The sequence below is a fragment of the Anolis carolinensis genome, chromosome 4, assembly GCF_035594765.1.
Source record: "Anolis carolinensis isolate JA03-04 chromosome 4, rAnoCar3.1.pri, whole genome shotgun sequence".
NCBI classification, from domain to species: Eukaryota; Metazoa; Chordata; class Lepidosauria; order Squamata; family Dactyloidae; genus Anolis; species Anolis carolinensis.
The window spans coordinates 168145342-168170616 of record NC_085844.1 but is presented as its reverse complement, the minus strand read 5'-3'; the positions used below and the strand labels follow the sequence as shown (position 1 = coordinate 168170616).

At 36.0% G+C, this 25275-nt stretch overlaps 1 protein-coding gene across 18 annotated transcripts in view; it reads left to right on the top strand.

The window, feature by feature from the left end:
• Window positions 1-25275, top strand: part of sgip1 (SH3GL interacting endocytic adaptor 1) — a 169292-nt gene that overhangs the window by 94034 nt on the left and 49983 nt on the right. For 5 of the 18 annotated variants that reach the window (XM_062978197.1, XM_062978201.1, XM_062978194.1 and 2 more), the window contains 5 exons: window positions 2714-3172; window positions 8358-8482; window positions 10540-10666; window positions 16493-16552; window positions 17706-17765. In XM_062978197.1, coding sequence (XP_062834267.1) covers window positions 2714-3172; window positions 8358-8482; window positions 10540-10666; window positions 16493-16552; window positions 17706-17765 — 831 coding nt within the window. The remainder of the gene's footprint in view (window positions 1-2713; window positions 3173-8357; window positions 8483-10539; window positions 10667-16492; window positions 16553-17705; window positions 17766-25275) is intronic. The other 13 variants (XM_062978203.1, XM_062978202.1, XM_062978206.1 and 10 more) reach the window with 5 other exon arrangements.

Genomic DNA, 25275 nt, shown 5'->3' with positions numbered 1-25275 from the left:
AAAAGAATGATGGGATCAAAGCCACCGAGGCACATAAAAACTGTAAATACAGTGCTTTTAGGCATATCATTCATGTAGCAAATGAAATCATTTATTTGTTTATTTACGACATTTCTGCCACGCCTTTCTCCACCACGGAGGAGACTCAAAACGGTTTTACACATAGGCAACGATTTCATGCCTTAAAACAATGTACTATTCAAAATAAACATTTAAAATAGAATTATAAAATACATTAAGACAATTAAAGTCGTTTGAAACAATACCTTCACAATAAATCAAATAATCCACAAATGTAATCTGGGCTGTAAGAATAGTCATTGCACATCATTCCATATCTATCTATTGCACTAGCTCTCCAAAGCCACATTTTTACTCTCTTACAGATTAATTAGTATATAAACACCACCATTGGCTTATGGCTTAAGTTCAAATATATATATATATATATATATATATATATATATATATATATATATATATATATATATAAAGAGAGAGAGAGAGAGAGAGAGAGAGAGAGATAAAAAATTTATGATTATATGGAACATGAATTTTACATTATGCAGTGAATACAAATGATGTTTTAACAGCATTCCTATGCACGTACATGCACATTTTGTTTTATATTCTTCAGTATTTTATAATGTACATATGCTATTTCCTCCCAGTATTTATTCTGGGTAGCTGTAATACATACCTGCAAACATTGACATTAATCAAATGAAATTAAGAACTATGTTTAATCATTTATTTCCTGTTTAAGATTGTCACATTCTTTACATGAATTTTAACCATGGCAATTTAAATAAAAGGGATCTTTCATTCTAACAAAGCTGGCAATCATTCCTGAAATATAGCTTTCTCAGTGATAATATTATGTAGAATGTAACTGTCCCAAACTCCTTACTCTGCAGTGGTTCTCAAACTGGGATCCCCGGATATTTTTGGCTTTCAACTCCCAGAAATCCTAACAGCTGGTAAACTAGCTGGGATTACTGGGAATTGTAGGACAAAAACATCTGGGGACCCCAGGTTGAGAACCACTGCAGAGTTAGAAAAACAGAGTGAAAAGAAAGCATGAACTTGTCCTTCTGTATGCAGGGATCATTTGTGCATCAGAGAGAGACCAGGCAGCTGTCTACGGAAAATATGGTCCATATGTTCAAATCCAGAACAGATATATTACAAGCTGCCTATTGAGTGATTCGAGGCCAAAGAGTAGGAAACTTATTTAAAATAGCAATTAAATATAAAATATATGTACTGTCTAAGACCATACTTTCCTATAGTGTTTTAGATATGTATAATGTATCCCCAAACTTTATTCTCCATGGTTTGCACCTCCAGCAAGAACAGCAATGTAAAAGTAATCGCAGGTACATTCTAGTGGTCGACATAGTTGCTATAATCCATGGGTATTGACAGATAGAGATATTCCTATTTCTGTTTATAGAAATAAGAGGAGCCAGAGTGTTGTAATAGTTTGAGTATGACTCCTTGAAATCAGATTTCAAAAGCCTGCTCAACCATGGAAATCCACTGGGTGACCTTGAGCATGTCATGCTCTCTCAATCTCAGAGAAAGGCAATGGTAAAATCTCTGAATAAATCTTGCCAAGAAAATTCAATGCTAGAGGTGCCATCAATCAGATTGAATACTCAAAAATTAAGCTGTTCCCATGATATGAATGCATAATTTATAGTTATAACTGTGAGACTGTGATGATTGGATATCATCCAGAAGAATACAGATATGCTGAAATGCAACTAATTTGGAGGAAATTACATTTACTTGGCTCAGATAGCATTCAAATCAGAACATAATCATTAAGCAGTCTATTGAATCTAACACAACATATATTTAGAATCAGCTGAGTTAAGTTTCTCCTATGGACTCCTATATGCTGCTCCTAAATAAAATACACTAACCGTATATAAATGTATATGTGTATATGTACACACACACACCCACACACACACTTTTAATCTTCTTATCCTGATATTCTTGCAGTTTTTTCTAACAAGAGGTGTTGATAAAATGCTGTTCCTTTTTAAAATTTTCTCTTGACAGACTCTGGTACTTTTTGCTAAGAAATGACAGATCATAATGATTGCTAAACCTATGAACAGAATTCTATATTAAGTTCTTTCTCCTAAAATATTACCACAATATGTGCTGCAGGTCACATTTATGAATTTTGCAGTTGGTAATAATGATTGCTGAGCTAATGAACATATTCCTATATCAGCTTATTTGGTCAAAAGTATTATCACAATGTGTGCTGCATTGTGCAGTATATGTTCAGTGCAAGTATTCATATCTGCATGCAAATCAACATGTTTCAATTTTAGATTTTTGCTTATTATATTTGCAGATAAAATCACTGCAATAGCAGTTGTTGAGGCAACGTTCTTAGAGCACTGTGTTCCATTTGAATATATTTGTATGTATAAAATTTGTAGGCAGTACACTTTGCATGTTAAATGACATGGAATGTAATTTATATGATTATGAATAACATACATTTCACATGCTAGGTCACTATTTATGCACATCAGTTACCTTCCTGGTGACACCTTTCAAACATGTTACTTAAATGTCTGTGCTAGAATAAAGCTGATTTTAAAAGCCCCGTATGTTAGTAGAACATTAGTGCAACACAGCTGTACAAGTTCGTGTTAAAGTTTAAAATCAACTACTTTGACCACAGGAAATGACCAGACAGCAACAGAGGTCAAAAGTGACAAACTACCATCAATCAATGACTTGGACAGCATTTTTGGCCCAGTATTATCCCCCAAGTCTGTTGCTGCTGATGCGGAGGATAAATGGATCAGTTTTTCTGATCAATCCCTGGAAAACGTAACTCCAGAGGTGACTTCAAGGGAAAAAGTGGTGTCCCCACCTGTGGTATCAGAAATCCCAGATGAGCCTCCGGAGGCTGAAACCTCTCGCAGTGTTCCATCACCACTCAATTTAGAAGAGGTTCAGAAGAAAGTTTCTGAGCAGACCCACGTTAAAGATGATAACTTAGCAGCAGCAGCAGCATCTCCTAAAGATTTTGGGGTGGGACAGAGAGCAACACCGCCTCCCCCTCCACCTCCTACCTACAGAACGGTGGTGTCATCACCCGGACCCAGCTCTGGCGGTGGCACAGGAAGCACCAGTGGTATGTCAAAACAGCTTTGAGTGTGCTTCAGTGTGGCCATGAATGCTGCTGTGTGAACACAAAACCTTTTTAGCTACTCTTAGTTGGTTGGCTTTTAAGCATCAGTCATTCCCTTTGTTTGGTTGTACTGTGCCCAGTGGCTTTTCTTTATTTTTTTATTCTGTACTCTTGTGATCCAACTTAACCCTGAATCCTTGATACTATGTGTTATATCCCTACCATTGCTCAATGTCTAGTGTTCATTGGAGAGGTCTATATCTTTAATTACAATATAGATATAAAAGCTATGTTGCTTTATATTAGGAATTATTTAAATTCAACAAATCTCCTAAGCAAGAAACAAGAATATGATTCTCACTTCTTTCTGCCAAGCAAGGAAGTCATGCTTCTTTCTGACAAGAAGTTATGCTTCTTTCTGCCAAGCAAGGAAGACAGATCCTAGGTTTTCCCCAAGAGGAACTGATAACTGAACACTTTCACTTTTACCAGATGACCACAGACTCTTACAGGACTTTTCCAAAAGCAGGAAAGCATTATTCTTATCCTTCTAACTCAAAAATACTTCCTTCCCTTATGGCCAAAGCCTATGTGGGAAGCATTGTGTGTGAACTGCATATTGACATTATATGGTTTCCTATCAGCCATTTCACAGACCTTCATCAGTATTGAACCTTCAAATAAAAACTTCTTTTCTGTGGCTAACAGCTGCATTGGAGGGAAAGCAGTTTTTTGTCATTGTAAAACATTGCCATTGTAACAAAAATAAATGGGAAAATATCCTCCCATGTGATCATTGCAAGTTTCTGTGAAATTAGAATTGCATAGAAATTTTGAATTTTGCATCAGTGCAGTTTAATATATTTCAAAAGTTTAAATACTGGTTTGAAATATTTAATTGTGAATGAAATTTGGGTTTATTCCAATAGTTACATTGACTCAAGAAGCAAAGGAGGCTATTGTCAAAAATCAGGATGTTGCTGTTGTTTCCCCCAGGTTGTCTTACAAAGGAATTCAAAAAATGGCTTTTTGAAGAAGAAAGCTAGAAATTTACAAAGGGCAAATTATGGAATGCCTAGTATTTAATTGCTAATGCTAGAAATTAAGGGATAACCTAAAATTCCTTGCAGAGTGGGAGAAGATTTTCCAACCACTACTTGAATGAAAATGGTTTTTTTCCCGCATGCTGAGGAGTACAACATCCTGCTGGAGATGTTGGAAGTTGTCATTTTTCCAACTTCTGTTGAATTTGTAAAGATGTCTGTAAAGTTTTTCTGATAGGAAATGACATGTATTCAACTGAGAAGCAACTAGAAAGGGCTTTCCTGTTTCAGGCCAGCCAATGCTGCTATTGGTATATTCCTCACCTTGTGAAAGGAAAGGGATAAAGAGTGCTTGTTTTTTGTTTAAGTTGGAAAGAGAATGTTGTCTTGTCAAGGGATTCTAGGTAGTTCCAATTTTAAGGTAGACCTAAATTTGAAGAAGCCACATTTGCAATTTTTGAGAGTTTTAAAACTAATTCTAATGAACAATTCTAATTATTATTACATCCATAAAAGCATGCCTGACAGTTTTATTTTCAAAGAGGACATTTCATATCTATGGCCATTATATGATCACTGATTTATGGTTTTGTAGAAGAGGGAATTCCAGTAGGTGTTGCATATCACTTAACCAGGTAACAAGCCACACCTGCTGAAATTCCGCTGTTCTACACAACTATTAAAATGACAGCACACCTGTCCCTTATTTCACTTGGCATTCCTAAGAAACAGATGTGTATGGTTTTTGATAGGAAAGAGTGATACTAAATGTGATAAAGACTGATACTAAATGTGATTTTAAGGTGAAATATTTATTTTACAATAAACCTAAATGTTAATCTGATTAGTTAACCCTTCTAAATGCTGGTCAGCATTGTCTTAAATTAGTATGAAAAATAATTATTTTCATAGTCCTCATACTGGTAATTTCCCCAAAGTTGTTTAGCCTGAAATGTGTATTTATGTGATGGATTAGCAGCAAAATTGCGTAAGTGTATTTTATTCCTATCTAGGGTTTCTATCCAATAAACTTCAAATGTCATGTAGCACAAAAATGGTACTATTTTCTATATTTCATGTGGAGGCAGATTTCATCCAGAATAATCAGACTTAAACCTAAGCAAGTTTGCTCAATCCTGCGATATGTTCAGAACATTTTAGCAAAGCTTACAAAGAATGAACTTGGAAGCTGGTCATGTTTGCTTAAGGACAGAAAAGAAAGGAACTATAGCAGAGATAATCAAAATTACTAAATTCCTTCCTTGCTGCTTAGATCAATAGTTTCAGAGCAGTGCCTCTCCCCACAGTTAAAAAGAATTGTCTTGTTGATGTGTTTTTGAGATAGAAATGATCATTTTCAGGGAAAATTGAGACTTTTATTCTACTTACTCTAGAAATTTTTATTTTTTTAATGGATGAGATATCTTCAGATTTTGTTTAAGATATATTTTACATGTTGGGATATATCTTGTTTGTGAAGCTTGCTGATGGTTCTAGATTACTGAGCCTGATGGATATGTGTTATGTACATAACAAGAGCCACCTATGTTTTCCTAAGACTTTTGTTAGATCAGAGTTCTTGGCTCCAAGAGATACATGCTATGATTTTTGTCCTGTTGTCAATTTTAATTTTTATCTATAGTTTCAGCACAATATCTTTAATTTTTGTAATTAATTACCAATAGGGATATCTCAAAGTTGTTTAATGAACATGAATTTAACATTTGTGTAGCCATTTGATAGAATTTAGTGTTCATGCTTTTTATTAAAGAAAAAACACTAACTTTAGTACACAGAATTTCACATTTGAGCACTACGGGTTATGTACGCTTCACTGAGTACAAAATACATATGATTGTCAAGGCTTTTGAAACTCCTTACCTTAGTTAAGGGGATTATTCACAACCCGCTTAGCAAGTGAAATATCATTTTGTAATTATTCTTGTGCTGTACTATGAAACCTTTACCACCCCACCATCTATGTTCTCCTGATAGCTGTGTGTTTTATATGTGTTTTTCACTGACTGCATGAAGCATGTAATCAGTTGGTGTTTATGATCAACACTGTGATACTGACATCTGATTTGGATGTAGAATGTCTTGTTTGATTTTAAAGGACTGACTTGAGCACCCAAAAATGTTAAGAGTCTCCGATATGTTGAATATGGAAAACCTTCTCCTTTCCTTTTCCATTTAAAATAATGTCCTTAGTCTGAATCTTCTTTTTAGTCCAAACTTGAGTAGTCCCATTAAATCAAATGAAGTTACATCACTGTTGATTTTCTAAGTTGTTCATTCAGGGGTTCTATTATAGTTATAACTTATAACATAATTGAGACTCTTATAATTTATCTTTCAAGGGATGCTGTTCTTTGGAAGAGGACAGGGACGTGATAAAATTACTGTACACTGGAATGCATATATATATATATATATGTGTGTGTGTGTGTATGTATGTATGTATATATATATACATATATATGAGAGACATTCCTTTTAACAGCATGATAATTGCTGCATCATAACTCCTTCCAATGTCACTCAGTAATCTCTATCATATGTTCACAGTATGTACAAGGAGTCCATGCTGTGGATCGTTCCCTACTACTATTGTTCCAGTTTCCTGAAAGAATAATGGTAGAGTGGGAAGAAGACACAGCATGAATTCCTTCTGTGACCTTTGATGGTACTGAGAACATACAAGGGAGCAACGCTGCAGCAGAACAGATGGCACTTAAGGTAAATTGAGACCCTTACATAATAGCCCTGTTAGGACAATTTCTAATGTTACCATCTATTCTTAAATTTAGAAGTCATTTATAGGCTGTTTTCACATACTGGTAGTTAATTGTGTCAGTTGGCATAGTATTGATAAACTTTATTCTGATAATCATAACAGTAATCAAATTTATGCCAGCACGTAACATACTGTATATACTCTTGTATAAACTGACCTCGTATGTAAGCCAAAGACAGGTTTTGGGGCCAAAATTATGAATTTTGATATGATTGTGGATAAGTCAAAGGTCATTTTGTGGAGAAAGAAAGACATAAGTGCCACTGACATTTTACCATCCAAGAATGTAAAAGGCCAGAAGCAACACCACGGAAAAGAAAGCAGAGGAGATCAGTGGGGTTTTTTTAAGGTCCTCCTAGGACTGACTAAGCTCTCACCTTTCGCCACTCTAGTTGGAGAAGGGATGGATTCTTTTTTACAATTGTTGAGGTACAGTACTCAGATTGACCTGTAGATAAGTTAACCCAGCTTTTTGGGCTTGGTTTTTTTTTACTAAAATGCCTAGACCTATACATGAGTATATACAGGTTATAATTTAACTATCTCCCTTTGGCTATTATTTAAGCTGTTTCTCATTTAATAGTCATCAATATGAGTGTGAAAAAATATTAAACATTTTGCAAAAAAATACCTTGTAGAAACATTTTTTCTTTCTTAAATATCTGCATTTTTCTCAAGACCACCTATCAGCCCTTTCTTTATTGCAGACAAGGTAGATATTCCTCTGATTTGTTAGTATCTTAGTATCACATAAAAAGAAGGATGAAAAGTTTGTTTTTTCATTACAAATCTTTTTTTTCTACATGTCTAGGTCTCCGTCGTTTCATTGTATGGTAGTTTTTGATGGTAGTTCCCACTATGTTTGCATAGCAAACATACTCTGAGGTTTTGTATTAAAATAATGTCAAGGAATGAGTAAATTCCAGAGATAACCAAAAACAATACAATATTTTGGTTTTAGTCATCATATTTCATTTTAAAATGGATGCAGTTCATCAAGTGCTGGCTCCTCATTTAATTTAAGGAGGTTTGTGTAGGAGCAGTGCATGATCTGTAGCCACTTTGTCTTCCTTGTCAAGTGCATGTGGAAAAGTCATTAGCATTACGGCAGCAAAGAAACAAGATTTTATATTAATGATAACATCTTAAGTTAGCAGTTTTCTGACTTCATCCATTTCCCATCTATGAATCATATGGTTATGCAGTAGCTACCAACTTATACAAAACCCTGATATGGCTATGGTTTGCTTGATGGCCTGCTCTGTGTTGAGGGGTACAAAACAAGGGCAAGGAGGGAACCGCAGTAAATTTAATTCAATGCCATATTTATAGTGTGCATTTATTTCAGGGTCCTCGTCGCCTGCTCGTCCTGCAACCCCACTGGCATCCTGCAGCAGCCCTACTCCACCACCCCCTCCACCTAGACCCCCATCTCGCCCAAAATTACCTCCAGGGAAGCCTGGTGTTGATGTGGTATGTTGGTTTTCATTCATGTCGTCTCTTTTACCCTGAAGCAGATAAAGAAAGATGTGGTAATCATAATTAGCAAATTATGTTTACCCTATCCCTTCTAATTGTTTGAATGTATTCAACTTTAATTAACTACATTATGCTAGATACTTGAAGAATTCCTATTTGAGGGGCAATGCCCTCCAGTGCTCCTTATAGCTAACCCCCTTGCTGGATAAGAGAAAGGGAAAATAATAACAATTTTGTCAATTCCTTCCTTGAAAAAACTGTTTCTGATGACTGGATGATGTTATGTATTCATATCCTGCCTTCTTCGTAGAATTGGGACTCAAAGACGCATTGAGTCTTTAAAAGAGCAATACAGTTAAAACATACAAAAAGGGAAAATTAAAATAGAATTAAACAAGTAAAAATGCTAAAACAATTAACATTTCTAGTTAAAAGAATAACATGCAATTTAAAAGATTTAAAAGCTATTGAAAACAGTACAATTCTTTAAAATCTTTGTGTATCAAAAGCCCATTGGAATAAAAGGCTTTTAGCATGCCATCAGAAGGACAGCAGGAAGGGGCCATGTTGACCTCTCTGATAAGGGAGTTCCAGATTTTAGGGGCAACTAATGGAAATGTCTTCTCTTGCATTGCCACTGACCATGCTTGTGAAAGTGATGGAGCTGAGAGAAGGGTCTACTGATTATTTCTGGGCCAGAACAGGCACATACAGGGAGATACAGTGTACAAAATACTCTGAACCTGAGACATATAGACTTTTATAAGTCATAATTAGAATTGTAGCTGGAAACAAAGTGGGAGCTGGCAGAGCTATTTCAACAGAAGTGTAGTATGGTTCCTATATCCTGCCCTAATTAGCACTCTGGCTGAGATCTTTGAACTAATTGAAGCTTTCAAACACTTCTCAAAGGAGGCCCCATGTAGAGGACATGACAGTAGTTCAAATAGGATGCAACTGGGGCATATACCACTGTGACCAGATCTGGCATATCAAGGTACGGGTGTATTTGGTGCATAAGCTTTAATGATGCGAAGGCCATCCTGGCCACCACAGAAACCTGTCCTTCCAAGTTCCGTGCAGAGACTAGGAGTACATCCAATCTATGAACTTGTGTCTTCATGGGGAGAATAGCTCCACCTTGTGCAAACATAACCCCTAATCCCTGACTTCCCTTCTATCTTGCCTGGATTAAATTTTAATGTGTTTATTCTCATCCAGTCCAGACCCTCTAAAATACAGTAAGGGTGGCAATTGCAAGGAGGATGAAGTCAGCAACAATTACAATTCTACTCTTTTTATTCAATAGGATTAGATCTTGATATTTTCTGTATAAGGACCCCTATGGACCTCATCACATTGAGGTCCCCCCCAATCCAAGTGATAGCAGGAGGATTGGCCATAGCTCATGGTGAAGCCAGCAGGAGGTGTGGTGAACCTGGTGCCTTGCACCCTGCAACATGTGTATTACTCCTACCTGATCCCATGGGGGGAAATGTCACCTCCCAGCTCCCCCCCCCCCCCAGTTGTGTCCTCTTATGATACTTCAATTTCACTTGAGGCACCGAGCCCTTTCAGAAGTTGATTGGCATTGTGTGATGCAATCTAGTGGATTCTGTGCCTCAAGTGAGGTCAAAGTGTTTGCAATTTCACCCATCTGATGAGATTGTCTGTAAGTATTTTAGGCCACAAAAAGAATAATGAACAGAAAAGGAAAAAATCTAGTAGTGCCTTTGATATATTTTGCCACAAGCTGTCCTGGTTTCTCTCCTCCACTCTTTTCTGTTTGTAAGTGATCACTTCTGAATCTTATGAATGAAATTATTCATACTTAGCACCTCAAGGAAACCTACAATTGTCCAGCTGGCCTAATAGTCTATGAACAGGAACAGAGAAATCAATGAACTTGCATGTCTAGTTCATGTGCGTAGATTAATTATGGGTTACCAAAAGCTTAGGAAGGTAGCCTGTGTGCTTATGAGTATTGGTTGGTGTGTTCACATTAAGTGATGCATTATATGTATTTTCATATTGTTTTTCTTTTTCTACAGTCCAGACCTTTTAGCCCTCCGATTCACTCATCCAGCCCTCCTCCAATAGCACCATTAGCACGTGCTGAAAGCACCTCGTCCATATCATCCACCAATTCCTTGAGTGCAGCAACTACTCCCACAATTGGTAACAAAAAAGCTTATTTCTTTTGAAGAATAGTTTTCATGAGCAGAATGGCTTGTATCTTTGGTTTCTGAAACCTTTTCTTTGGTTATCTTTTCTTTGTTTGTGTTGTCATAGTCATGTTATGTTAGAGCACTTTATAATGTGAAATAGAACTGGAATTTGGATTAGTAATAGACCACTACCTCTGTGTTACATGTGTGCATATCATAACAACAGTCAAAATCACACACACTTGTTCTTCATGAGCACATTTTGCATATAGAATGTGTCCTCTAGCTCCAAGTTACACTGGGAACATAATGTAGATTATTAAAAAAAGATAGGAAAACCTTTACAAAAATTAATTAGGGCATGAAACAGTATGTGTCTCATATGCTTGCAGGTATTTCACACTGAAAAGTTATTGCACTTAAACTGGGAAAAGGCATATAGTAATTTATGGATTCAGGATAGCTTTTTCTGACAAATGTCTCTAAAACTAATATACACATGGAATAGGTGTGTGTATATTTTAGTACCCCAACAATTGTATCACTGTAGTATCACTTGTAGTTATACAATAGAATAGTCTGGTTTTTCAGTAATAGTTCAATTCATTGTTAAAGTAGACATACCATTAACCTTAGTAAAGAAAAAGAAGCGGGGGGGAAGGTCAAGAACAAAAAGCACTACTCAGAATCACTTTTTCCTTTAAAAATCTATTTTAAACCAGAAATGTGGAACACATAGTCCTCTAGTTGCTGTTGAATTTCAATTCCTATCAGTAATCACCAATGTCTATTTGGCTAGCTTTGATACGAGTTGCAGTCCAACAATATTTGGAGGACCCCACATTTCTCCTCCCTGTTAGAAGCCAAGCATATTTCTTCTCTTTAGATTGCAGAAACTGTACAGCTGTACAGTGTCAAAAACAATGCAGAATGTCAGTGATCTGACTGAAAATGACTTAGACATTTATTGAAGAAGGGATTTAAAAAAAACCATTGTTTTTCTAAGTAGAGATTAGATTACACATGATGAGGCTGATCGTTTCTAGTATTGATGCCTTTTGGTCCTGTTTCCTTCTTTGGTTTTCCCTGGTCTCCCTTACTTCTCTCACCTTCTTCTGAGATCAACCCATGTTTGGATTCTCTCTTCTTGATTTCGTTTACAGCATTTTGTTTTTTTCTTCCTACTTTAAATTTACATCCTTTTATCTGATATAGCTCTTTTTGTGCTGCAGACTCCAGGTTTTCCTTTTTGAACTGCCAATTCTTTCATCAGCGCTTCCACTCTTCTGCAGACATCTCTGGCTCCTTCCATTCTCATTGTTTGCCGGATTGTTTTATTTGTTTCATATGCCTTTGGACCCGTTCTTCTATAAATCTAAACTTTGTTTGATTTCAGTTCCTCTGATGTGACTCCTAATTCTGTCTTGACAATTTTCAAAACTATATGGAGGAGAAAGGGAATTTGAAGTTCAGTTCTAATTTTCTGAGTGTTCTTAATAAACTTTTTAGCTTGGGAACAAATTGAATCAAAATCAAAAATTGCTGAAATGTGTGTATGTATTATGCCTTTGTGAAGTGTGATGAACTATACTGGTAACTTCCTATTTATTGGAAACCTTTGTCTTTTAATCTGAAAAAGAAATCATACTATGTTTAAATAATGGCTCTAGTTACTAAAAACACAACATTGCTCCCAAATGGAGTATATATTTAGACCTCCAATAATGATTTGGGAACTGTTGACTCTGGTTTGAAGTGCTCTATCTTTTCATTTGTCCTTCTGAAAAATTTAAGTTTATTTTTGTTCCCTTTTTGCCTTTTATAATATTTTGGTGGGGTAGTAGTGATGGAAAGCTTCAGATAATTTTCTAACTACTTGTTCTTTTCCATGTTTATGTTCTGTTTCTGTTGCTATTGAGCAGTGTTATGACTGGCATGATATAAATGTATGTCAGTCAATGTACTGAAAAGCATTTCTCTTAAAACTTAATCTATTCTACAATTTTATGTTCTTTTAACCAAAAGGCTCTGCCATCAGTGACTTAATTCCTTGTATGTAAAATACTTTCAAGTCTGAAGCTGATGGTAGTCAGTGTTCCTTTTTTCACGAGAGACACATTATTGTGTGTTCTTATCAGTAACTGTTTTTCATAACTTAAAACTGCAAATCAGATAACTGATTTGCAAAAACTGCTATTTTCAAGTTGCAGTTTTTAGCTAGATTTTGTGCCTCTATACAAAAGAGATGGGATATTATGCAATTTTCTATTTAAATAATAATTTCCCTGTACAGTGAGCCTACCTTATCTATGGCAGTTTGACTCTGTGACTCACTATGGATACAAAATACGCCATCAGTCATGCACAATATTATTAAATAATGATGATGTGAACGCACACACTTCAGCATGTTTTCATTCACATTGCTACCATTTACTAATATGGGAAGTGATGATCAATGGTCCCTGGAAATCGCAAATCCGGATCCTGTTGATTCAGCAGACCCACCATGAAAATTAAACTTGTAATGTGATTCTTTTGGGCGAAGCATTTAATGGAAGACCTTGTAGATTTTCATCAATGGAAGCTAATTTCCTATCTAACAACATTTTATTTTTATTCTGAGCCTGTTTGGTAGAGATAAGAAGTTATAGAAAAAACATTGGCTTAAAAATAGTTACTGGTGCATGGGGACTGCTGCACCGTTTCCTTATTTTATGATGATAACTACAAAGATTAAAGTAGTAGGTAGATAGGTAGTAAAATAGTATTACATGATTCCACATATTTGGCTCTTCTTCAAAAGTAATCACACCTATAAAATGTCTTATATTTTGCATTTCATCAAGACAGTTACTAATTCATCCACTCTGTAAATATAATATTTTAAAAATCAGATGATGGTCCAAAGATAGACAACTAATAAATTATGGATTGCAGCAACAGCTGGAAAAGCCTTTCTAATATGAAGACTTTATAGTTTTCATAAAGGGCTAGGCAGATGAGTTCTGTTAGATTTTTGTGCTGTCAGAATAAATTGTTTCAGTAAGTAATAGCCAGGAAGGCTCTTAGATTTATAGACTGTCAAAACTGTAGTAGCATGTCCAGATACTTTGAAGACAACGTGAAAGTGTAGTACTGACAGTCTAATGCAGGGGTCCCCAAACTAAGGCCCGGGGGCCGGATGCGGCCCTCCAAGGTCATTTACCTGGCCCCCGCCCTCATTTATAATATAATATTTTTATATCCGTTTTAATAATATAATATATTGTATATACATATGATATTGATAATAATATTATCATTTTATACAATATAATACTAATAATAATACCATATAATATTAATTATATGTTATATATTACATATAATATTACAGTATAGTGGTATAGTTCAATGTAGTAATATATAATGCTAATATTGTGCTATGCTAATAATATAATAGCTTGCCCAAAGTCTGAAATGACTTAAAGACACACAACAACAACAATCCTAATTAACCTGACTATCTCATTGGCCAGAAGCAGGCCCACACTTCCTATTGAAATCCTGATAGGTTTATGTTGGTTAAAATTATTTTCATTTTTAAATATTGTATTGTTCTTTCATTGTTATTGTTGTTTTTTGCACTACAAATAACATATGTGCAGTGTGCATAGGAATTTGTTCGTTTTTCCCCCCAAATGATAATTTGGCCCCTCAACAGTCTGAAGGATTGTGGACCGGCCCTCTGCTTTAAAAGTTTGAGGACCCCTGGTCTAATGCAAAATCCAATTATGAAGTGGCAAGACTCTTAAAATGGAAGACCTATGAAGGCTTTTGAATTTTGGATTTTGAATCATATTAGGACAAGGACACGATCAATTTGTCATATACACTTTAGTTCACAATATGATGACTATTAAAATGATTAATGAATGCTAAAATTCCTAGCCTTTAGAAACAATGTTTACACTAATTTCAGATATTGTATTAATATTAAGGGAAAAAGTTGAGGAAAAGTTGAGGAAACTTTTGAAAAAGTTGTATCTGGCATTGCTAATAAGAAACAACACTGGCTTGTACAATACTTGGTCATCCCAGCTGTTTAGTCGTGGCTTATTTGTTAACAGCAAGAAGCATTAACTTTGCTTTTACTGACCATATTAAGACCAATATATGTATGCTGCTAAATATACTTAGCATGTACTGATTTAGAACACGTACTCAGCTTTTCTCATTTTTTAAGTAGATTGGGTTTAGTTTGTACAGTATATCTCTTTCTAGGAATTTCAAATGATTTAGGACATGACAAAAAGAGAAAGACGTAGGAATAGTCATACTCTTACACAAATCAAACACTTTAAGTGTTTTCTTGAACATGATTACTGAATACAAGCACATTTTCTTAACATTAGAGTCAAGCAATTTTGTCATATTGATGTTGTTGGGTATTTGTGGATGTGTGCAGAGAATTTGTTGACTGTTGTAAACAAAAGGAACACCTCATTAAATGTTCAAATTCTGTGGTCTCCTGAGCAAGGACTGATAATGTTCACAATGTTCATGAACTATATCTTAATTTTAAGACTCTCAGCTCCATTTCCCCCTGTAGAAATTATTAGAATGTAGTCTGCTGTTTATTGACAACAATGACCACTTCTTGGAAAGCTCCAATCTGTACATATAGCTAGTACTATCAAAGCTAATAAGATCAATCATGTGATGGGTGGGTAGACCTTGTGTAAACCTGCTATACGACAATAAGACAAGTGTGGCATGTGATGCCAAGGCTATTTTTGCCACATCACAACACACCTTCCATTTCTCATCCTTCAAAATATATTTTGCTACTTCAATGGCTCCTTCTTCATTGTTAGGTGGCCACTTCCTGTTTGGAAATAAAGTCTGTGCAAGCTTCAAACTGGTGGAAGGAGAGAAAAAGTTTTCAGAGTTCTATTTAATTGGGGGGGGGGGGAGGTTGACCCCTGGGGCTGGTCTGAAAATAAATGTAGGGAATCTCACACTGATACATGCCACTGATCCCTCAAGGTTGCCCATCTCTGCCATAGCATTTGCTGAATTCCTTGGCATTTAAAGTGCTGATAACTCCAAGCAGAAATTTTCTTTGTAGAGGGGATGGACAGTACTGTGAGAAACATAAAGCTCAAGGTTCAATGATACTTCAGATCTGTCAACCTAAGCTTGGTTGTACAAAAAAGATTTAGAGCCCTTAAAAACCAGCTATGGTATTCAAAAGGACATTGTAGGAACTTATATATATATATTCTTACAGCATGAATTAATGGGATACTATTAGGACTTTGACAGCTAGGTACAATTACAGAATGCCCTTTGCAAAAGGCAATGTTTTCTCAGCTATTGCACAATAGATAGGATTAAGCATGGAGAGTCTGGGACACTTTTATAGGGGTCAGGGTAGGTGGATAGAATATTTTAAAATCTATATATCTAAGAGATTGATGATTCTGCTTGCACGCTAGAAAAATGAGCATGAAAATTGAGATTTAAAAATAGATAAAGCAACTCTTTCCCATTGGTCGTTGTCCTGGTTGCTCAAATTTGTCTGATATTTGTTGGGTTTGCCCAAGGGAATATGGCACAGAATTCTTTCATTTACTTGTCTGTCCTTTTTGTATTTGATTTTGGGTTCTTGTGGTGGCTATTGCATATAATTTTGATAATAAAAGAGACTTGTCCACTATTTTTATGTCTATGATCTTTTATTTTTCATTGTAATGTTTGTGTTTTGGTTGATAAGCAGCTATTTGGTTTTCATTTGGAATTTGTGTTTTCATTGTTTTTCTTTTACATTTCTTTTGCTCATGGGTTTCAGAAGATGATGCTTATGTTGACAAACTGCCCTCGTTTGAAAGGCACTGTGAAACGCCTGCAGGTACTGTACTAGCAGAGTGGTTTCAAGGAATCTGGATTTAAAAGTCAAGCCATTATCATCTGAATGCCTCCTTCACTACCACCACTACCATGAGTGTCAAGTGCATACAAATTTATACCTAATACCTAACTGAGGAACTCATGCAACATGAAAAATGCAGTGCATTGCATGATGGTGTCCTAATAATAAGAGTTTGGGATAGGTGACATATTGCTGATTTGTGATTCTTTCATATGTAAAGAATAACAACTACTCAAGAAGAATTCTTCAGAGAATTTATTTTCCATACCTTGCTCTTTCTCCAAAGCAGAGTTGACTGAAATATCTGGTTCCATGCAAGTTTCCAGGACCAGATGTGCCTAACACCATTGTTAGGGTATCATCAGTTTCTAGTTTTTGTTCATGTTCACTGGATCCTTTAAAATGGAGGCGTAACTGGTAATATTTTATGAGAAGAGGAAGGACTATAAACTGGCACATTCATATCTTGGTTTTGTAAACCACAGGGGTTTAATCCTGCTCAGCAATTTATTGATTCCAATTTACCAGTACTAAGAAAAACACTAGAGCAGATGTTAAGTCAATTTTTGGAAGCCCAGGCATATTCATCATCCATGAGAACATAATAGCTGTGATACATATCTGTTTCAGGATGACGACATGAGCATAGGTGCTCCATAATGTATGGGAGCTCAGGAAAAATACCCAGTTTTCCCCTTTATCCATCTTTTTTTTTTGTCAGGTTCACATATTTTTTTGTGCAACATTTTCAGATGTGATCATATGCAATGATACCTCCCAAGATTACAGCAGCGCTTTTGAGATGTGGCTGGTCACCAGTGTAGCTAAAACCGTCTAATCTATGCAGCAACAAACATCTTCTACTGCTCACATAAATGCCACAGCAACTATCCAGTGGGCAAAAATTACCTCCATTTAGGATTCCATAGCTTGCTTTTTTTGCTTTGTTTCCCAAAATAAAACAAAAACATTGTTTTAAAATCCCTGCCCGGCTCCTTGCACGTTAACAGCTTGCAGCGCCTCTTCTTCCCCTGTAGAAAGATTAATAACCTGCTTCTGTGACTCACACTTATGTCCTTCTCTCTCCCTCTCCTTAACCTTTCCCATCCCGCTTCAACTCCTGGCCATACAGAGAATGAACAGCCTTCCCTCGTCTGGTTTGACAGAGGAAAGTTTTATTTGACTTTTGAAGGTAAGTAGTACATAGCATACTGGGTTGGAACTTCAAACTCTCCTCTGCTCTTATTATTTAATAGAAGCCCTTTGGTTTCCTTGAAACAAACAAGAAAACCCATTCTACCTTTTTGTTTGGAAATGCTATGGCTACTTAGTTGACATGATGAGTTCAATCAGAATCATTTTTTAAATTTGTTTTGTACAACTGTGTCCCTTCAGTTGTTATGATTGCTTTAATTTCAGTAAAAAAGGGAAAACATTAAAGTATATGTTTTTTTTAAAAAAACCCAAAGTTACTGATTACTAAGGAACTTGACTCTGTCAACCAGGGCTTCTTGTATACACTTCGCAAGCAATTTTTACACTTTATAACAGCTCCACAGCATAAATCCACTTACAATTTTTTATTGTCTTATATTGAATCTGCTTAATTCCCTTGCCATCATATTCAGGAGAAGCTCCCATCCAGGCAATAAAAAGCATATTTCAGATAGATATGAAAACTATATTTGTACCCCCACATTCAGAGTTAATGGCATGCATCATCAATTTATGTGTAATTTGGAATGGAAATGTATGGTATAAGAATACAAATGTTGATAATTTAACAAAGATTGTTTAAATGTTATTTTAACATTGTTCAGTTAGCCTCTTCATTTTAATTTGTATGTAGCATTTCCAGTTTTATTATAATGGAGGTTTAAAGCTTGCTTATAATAAATGTTTGGTTACATGGACCTATTTCTGTTTTAACTATCCTTCACATGAGTAATTTGTCAAAATCTAAATTGCTTTGGAAATTTTAATGAATGAAGGGGTACGGATGCAAATGAAAACAGAATTGTCACTGATCAGAGTGGTTAAAAATTACTTCTTGCCTTAAATAAGTACGTAAGTGTTTAAGGATTTCATAACTTTGAGAAGTTGTTTAATTCCATGTTATTCTTTTATAAAATTATCAATAATACAGAGATGAGTTTACACAATGGGTTAAGTCTGCAGTTCAGTGATGAGAGTTTTGTTTGCAAAACTGAGCACTTTGGAGCCTCAAGGCCCTCTTTTCCCAGCCGCTGACTTCACTAGTCACAAGCTTGCTCCAGAAGATTGGGGATCATCCAAAGCAGTATGGAAGGCAGGATGAAAGAGTTAATATGCAATATTCATTATGGAAGTGCTAAGCGAGTATAAAAAAAACTGTTCTGAGCATTATGTAGGTCTTCATTTCTAATAATAAGTCACAACTCAAGAGGTTCATGAGAGTAGAAAGTTCTTCCCCAATTAGCAGAAAATTCATGTTCTCCCCAGCATAATTTTTACATGACTAATTCTCCAGGGTGCTTCTGCTTCATTGCTTCCTTCCTTTACCCCAGTTACTTTACCCCATCTACTCTGGTTCCACTCACCTCTTTATGTGTGTATTTGCCCATGGAGGAAAGGAATTTAAAGACAGTAAAAGTAATTGTTGTTACTGTATTATGATAGCTGTGGTAAGAGTGATGAGTAAACCAACTTGCAATAGTCCAGAGGCCAATTTTTGTCCTTGAAGACCCAACACAGCCTGCACTGGGCCTGTAAATGCATTTTCTTAAAAATTAAAATAGATGGAAGTCCACTGTCTCTTTTTTTTGTTTCAGGAGATGAGACTTTGTTGGATCCTGCATCCTCTTTAAACAAAAAAATTGCATTCCTAAAAGAATTCATCCCACATTACACAGTTATAGCACTGTCATTCCACCTTAACTGTGATAGGATATATGATTTGGTGAAGCACAAGAGCTTTCTGATTTAGGATTCTGAATATGCCTGACTAAATTGTGAATTCCAGGATTCTTTATGATGCAGCCATGGCTGTTCAAGTGTAATAATAGTACTACTGTTGTTTAGTGTGGGGCAAGGTGTATATGAGATATTATTAGGGCTTTGAATGCTCATAATGGCAAAAATAGCATTTTGGGTCACATTTAGCCCCCAGGCCATCCTTAATTCACACCTTATCTGGGAGCCTTATCTCTGTTCTTCATTAATACTTTCTTTCTTTAAGCCAGTGGTTTATCTAGGGAAATACCATTTTGATGAGAGCTTGAATCTTTATGTGCATCACATCCATCATTTTTTTTGTAAAATAAGTGTGCTTCCTCACCTGTGTCATCACTTTACATATATCTGTGTTCTATCACCTAAAATGGGTGCTTCCTGAGATTTGATTGATATTAAAACCCAATGTTCTGCAGGTGGACAGAATTAGTAAAATTATGTCACTAGATTGCAAATCAGTTCTTCCTGAATCCTTCATCATACCCCCTTGCTCAAATTAAACAATACAATGCTGTGGGGAAATCCTAAAATGATCTCTGACAATGAAACTGCTACTCCATAGTTGAGATTTTTTTTTAAGACCGCAATGTTAAGTTCTATCACTAATTGAAACAGTCCTGTTGTTTTTCTCCTAGAGCAGTGGTTCTCCAGGTGCTTTGGCCTACAACTCCGAGAAATCCCAGCCAGTTTACCAGCTGTTAGGATTTCTGGGAGTTGAAGGTCAAAACATCTGGGGACTCACAGGTTGAGAACCATTGTCCTAGAGGAAGAAGGAAGTGTGCTGATAGAGAAAATTATAATTCACGCACTGTCCTCATCTTTATCAACACTTTCCCTCTAAACCTGGGGTGGATATGTTCTCAGGGTTTGACAGTTTTCAGCAGCTCCTAGCTCTTCATGAGCCATACCAGTGGAATTAGTGGTGGCCAGAAGTTAAGCTTCAGTCAGGTTTTGCGGTGTTTTGAATGGCCTCATCCCCAGCCCATATTTTCATTTTGCTGTTCTAGGTTGAGGATGAGGCTAAAGTGATATTTACAAGTCCCTTAGAAACCATTTGATGATTTTGTAAAGAAATTGGGATTAAGCTGCCAATGGCTACAAAGAACCTACATGTAATCCCCCAAGTGCACTATCTCTGCCCTGCAGCGGTTTGAGTACTATATTTCCACTATTTCGTTATTTTTCTGTCCATAAGAGGGTTAACAAAATTTATTAAAATAAAAGATTAGAAACAAGTAACCTTAAAAGCACTTTAGTTGGAAGAAGAGCAGAAAATGTTAAAAAAGAAAACACTATACAATGTTGACAATGTCAGCTCTGACAAAAACTGTCTATGTAACTGCAGAATGGTATTTCATAGTTATATGCTAACTATATGGTTTTCAAGAAAGTTGGCTGGTAGTACCTTGCAGTTTAGACTACAAGCAATCCCCAAGTTATGAACCAGATAGGTTATGTAGTTTTGTTCTTAAATTGAATTCGTATGTAAGTGGAACAGGTACATTTTAAGTGTAACTCCAGTATGTATTTTTTTTTAGTACTGGATAGTATAGGGAAGAGTTAACATCCCCGTAGTGTTTGCTTTGCTGTCTGTTCCCCTGTTCAGAAGATTTCATTTTACTTTCTGTCCCTGTGATAAGATTTTGAAAAATTTGGCTTGTTGTGGAAACAAGGATTGGCAAGAAAACTTCATTGGAGATGTCTTTTCCTCATGATAACTCTTTCATGGGTGAATTTCCCTTCCTAAGGGTATATTCCTCTCACTTCCTGTTGTCTCACCCCTCACCCCCATCCTTAACTATGAGTCGTTTGTAAGTTGGATGTTTGTAACTTGGGCACTGCCTGTAAATTCTTTGTCTACACAGGGGGTTTTTAAATCAAAATTGGTGAAATTCTGCCTACCAGCTAAAAGGTAGTTAAGTACATGCTTGAGGGAAGAAGGCGCCATAAATGCTCAAAATTGCATACTTTTCTAGTTTTCTAATATAGAATCACAGAGTTGGACTAAACATTTCATCATCTCCAAGAAGCAAAACTATTGACTTGGCATAGTAGTCTTAACACAGTATTTCTCAAACTGTGCTCCTCCAGATGTTTTGGACATCAGCTCCCACAATTCCTAACAGCTGGTAAGCTGGCTGGGATTTCTGAGAGTTGAAGTCCAAAACACCCGGAGGAGCAGTTTGAAAAACACTGGCTTAACATATCCAGTTGTTGAAGACTGAAAAGTTCTTGTGGATTCTATCAACTAAACTAGCCAAGATTAGTCTCAGTAGCTATGCCATGAAACCGGTCAGTCACCCGTATCTTTCTTCCTAGGTCATACAGATTATTAAAATGTGGATGGGAGTAGAGAACATATGGTTGACTGGATTGTCCAAGATGCAGTTAATTCCACTTTGAGAAGGAGGTGGTCCCAGCCATCTTGTAGGAGACAACTGCAATTCCACTCACTAAGAAATCCTCCTGAAACTCAGGAGATTTTAATAACTTTTATGCAGTAAAAATATCTCTTGTTTGGGCAAGGTCTGCTGAAAGCAGTGGTGACTTCATTCATTTATGGATGGCAAGGATTCCCTGAACCCATTTCAGTGCAGCTTTACATCTAGTTTTGAAACATTTATTGTTCTCTTGGAAAAGAGATAAGAGAGAGCATTTTAAAAAAACTGTTCTTGGTTGCTCAGTGGTTTTGGATACTATCTGCCTGAACCAGTTCTGGACATGAAGGTGGGAGGGCATGGTGAAACTGTGATTTTTCTGCTATGTATTGAGTTCATAATATATCATGGGAGAGGGTCAAAGTTGTCCAACTTCATAGAATTTATGCAGAATTCTTTCGTATTCCTCATACTTTTGGATATGTTCATCAAGCTCCTGGATGAAATCATCAGGATGTGTGAAATGAGAAGCCATGAGTATGCTGATGATACATAACTCTTTTCTTGTCATTTGAGTTAGGAGAGTTCACACAAATGTTGAAATTAGGCAATTGTGTGGACTCGGTAATGCATTGAATGAAAACTAATAAGTTACAATCCTTTGTATCACTTTCAACTTTGCTGTTATCTTGTGTGTTATCTTGGACACCAAGATAATGTTACATTTGAGTTATCTCAGGTTTGTCTCTTTCCTATTCATGGGCTTTGATGGTGTCTAATCAGTTGTCATGGACTATTTAATATAAACTATCAAGAACTTTCAAGAGCTGCATAGGAACCTTACGCTCACCGGTCATTGGGCCTTACCTTGGCATTCTTATCAGGACAGAATGCTTTATTTAGTATGGCTAGCTATTCTGAAATATAGGGATGCTTTTTCTTTGGCTGCGTTTAATGTTCTTCCCTCTAATTTATTACACTGCAGACTATAATAAAAACTCACTGAGCAATATATGTAATAATGCCAAGGTAAAGCCAATCTTCATGTATTTTTTTTTCATTACTGGTATTATTGAGGGACTGGGAGACTTAATAAAGCTCATTATACAACTTTTCCCAGGCAACTCTCCTTAGTCCCTAATTATCACTTTGTCATTCATTCAGCAAGTGACTTGAGTTTCTACATTTGGCTGTTGTAACCAGATCATTATGGCTGTAATTATTATTATATTCAGTGTATTGATCCTGTTCTAGATTTATTAATATGCAATTGACGTTTTAACATGTGTTAATATGACATTTTAATGGTCTAGTGACTGCAGTAAAGACGACAATGATGAATCATTTCAGTTCAAGATCAGAACTGTTTGTTTTTGTTCAGTCATTTAAGTTTGATGTTTTATTGCCTTTTATTGTTTCACTGTTTTTATTTCATATTTATTATTGAACACTGAGATATGCTGAAAAGGGGAAGATGTGTATTTCTAAATAAATAACATAAAATAGATTATACAGGAGAATGTAGTCCTTGTTCTCTGAAATGGGTCTGTAATGATAAACCCCCTCATTAGCTCTGGTAGTTCTAGATTTTTATACATTATGAGCCAATAGCTAATATACATTGCCATAGATGGGTACTGTAGTTATAGCTGGAGGCCATGGGTGATGATCATACTGTTTAGCTGCAGATGCTTTGAGATGAAATTAGTTATCTGGATCGATTTTACTTTTGGAATTGAAGTTGCTGTGCTTACAGTAAATTATTTTTCCTCTGAAGAATAGTAAATGTGAATGTAATTGAGTTAATTTCCTAGGTTGTTTTGCAGTCTTGGGAGGATTATAAATTGTACCTGTCATGGTTTTATTGGTGCTTGAGAAGGAGGATAAAAAATAGTAATGGCAGCAGATATTCTATGCTTTGAGAATTGTTTTAAACGATGTCATTTATTCTGTCTTGTCTTACATGCTGTTTAACATTCATATTAGGTCACTGCGGGTGGTGGCGGGCATTATGTTCATGTTGAAAACAAGTGAACACAGAGTAGATCAGGGGTCCTCAAACTTTTTATGCAGAGGGCCAGTTCACGCTCCCTCATACTGTTGGGGGGTTGGACTATAGTTTGAAAAAAACATGAACTAATTCCTACAAACACTTCACAAAGCTTATTTATAGTGCAATAACCCCATAAAACAAAAAATGCAATATTTAAAATGAAGAACTATCTTAACAAACAAACTTACCTGTATTACAATGGGAAATGTGGACCTGCTTTTGGCTGATGAGATAGTTAAGTTATTTAGGATTGTTGTTGTGTGTTATTTCAAACTTAAAACAGCCCTAAATCTAAAGTTTAAGGCAGGAGGTGGGTAAATGACCTTGGAGGACTGCATCTGCCCCATGGGCCTTTGTGTGGAAACCTCCTGGAGTACAGGAATCCTGTTGTTATGATAGTAATCACTTTGCAAAAACTATTATTCAGAGTAAATAGATTGGTAACAAAAAAAGTTAAGATTTCTCCACTTTTAGCCCAGGTAGTAGCACGAGAATGGAGTTGCTCATCTGGAGGCAAAACTATCAGGTGCAGTTTATCTGACATGACATGTGGGTTGGGGACCCACCTTCGCCCCTTATAAATTGCAACCAAAACTTGTAAATTCCATCATATATTATGAGCATTCTCAGATATTGTTGTACTCTCTGGCATTGGTTAACCTTTCTTTGTCAATTCTTACTATTTCATTGTTTTGTTCCTGTGAGGAGGTTGTGTTTTAAAAACTGAACACATTTGTCATTTTGTAGAGCTTGGGTGATTTTATTGTAGATTTTGCTGAATGTATCTCTAACAATTTTCTTTGTGCAGTTCTTCATAAATGAGTACATCTCAAAAGAATGTCATAACATTCTACAACAAAGGGGGGGTTTGGAGGGGAGGATAGTGGCACTGTACTAATTTCATAGAAAGTTGCAGAATTTTGTCTGTTTGAAACAGAGGCAGGATGAAGCATTAGCATTTTGCCCTACTAAAAAATACCATAATTGTCACGACCCAGGCTGCAGAGCACCAATAACCATACACAGAGGCCAGAATCTATCTAATATCTTTATTAAGGAAGTATATAAAGTTAATAAAAACAAGTATAGGAAATAGTCCAGAAGTAGACCTTTCAGGAAAGGTCAAAATTAGTCCAAAGAAGCAATGTCCAATATGAAATATTAAGGTCCAAAGTTGTAATCCAATAACCGAAACACTCACTTGCCAAGCAAGTGAGGGGAGATGACAAGGTCCTTTAGTCCATGAACTTGAGCAAGGCTGGGAAATAACTTGATTCTTG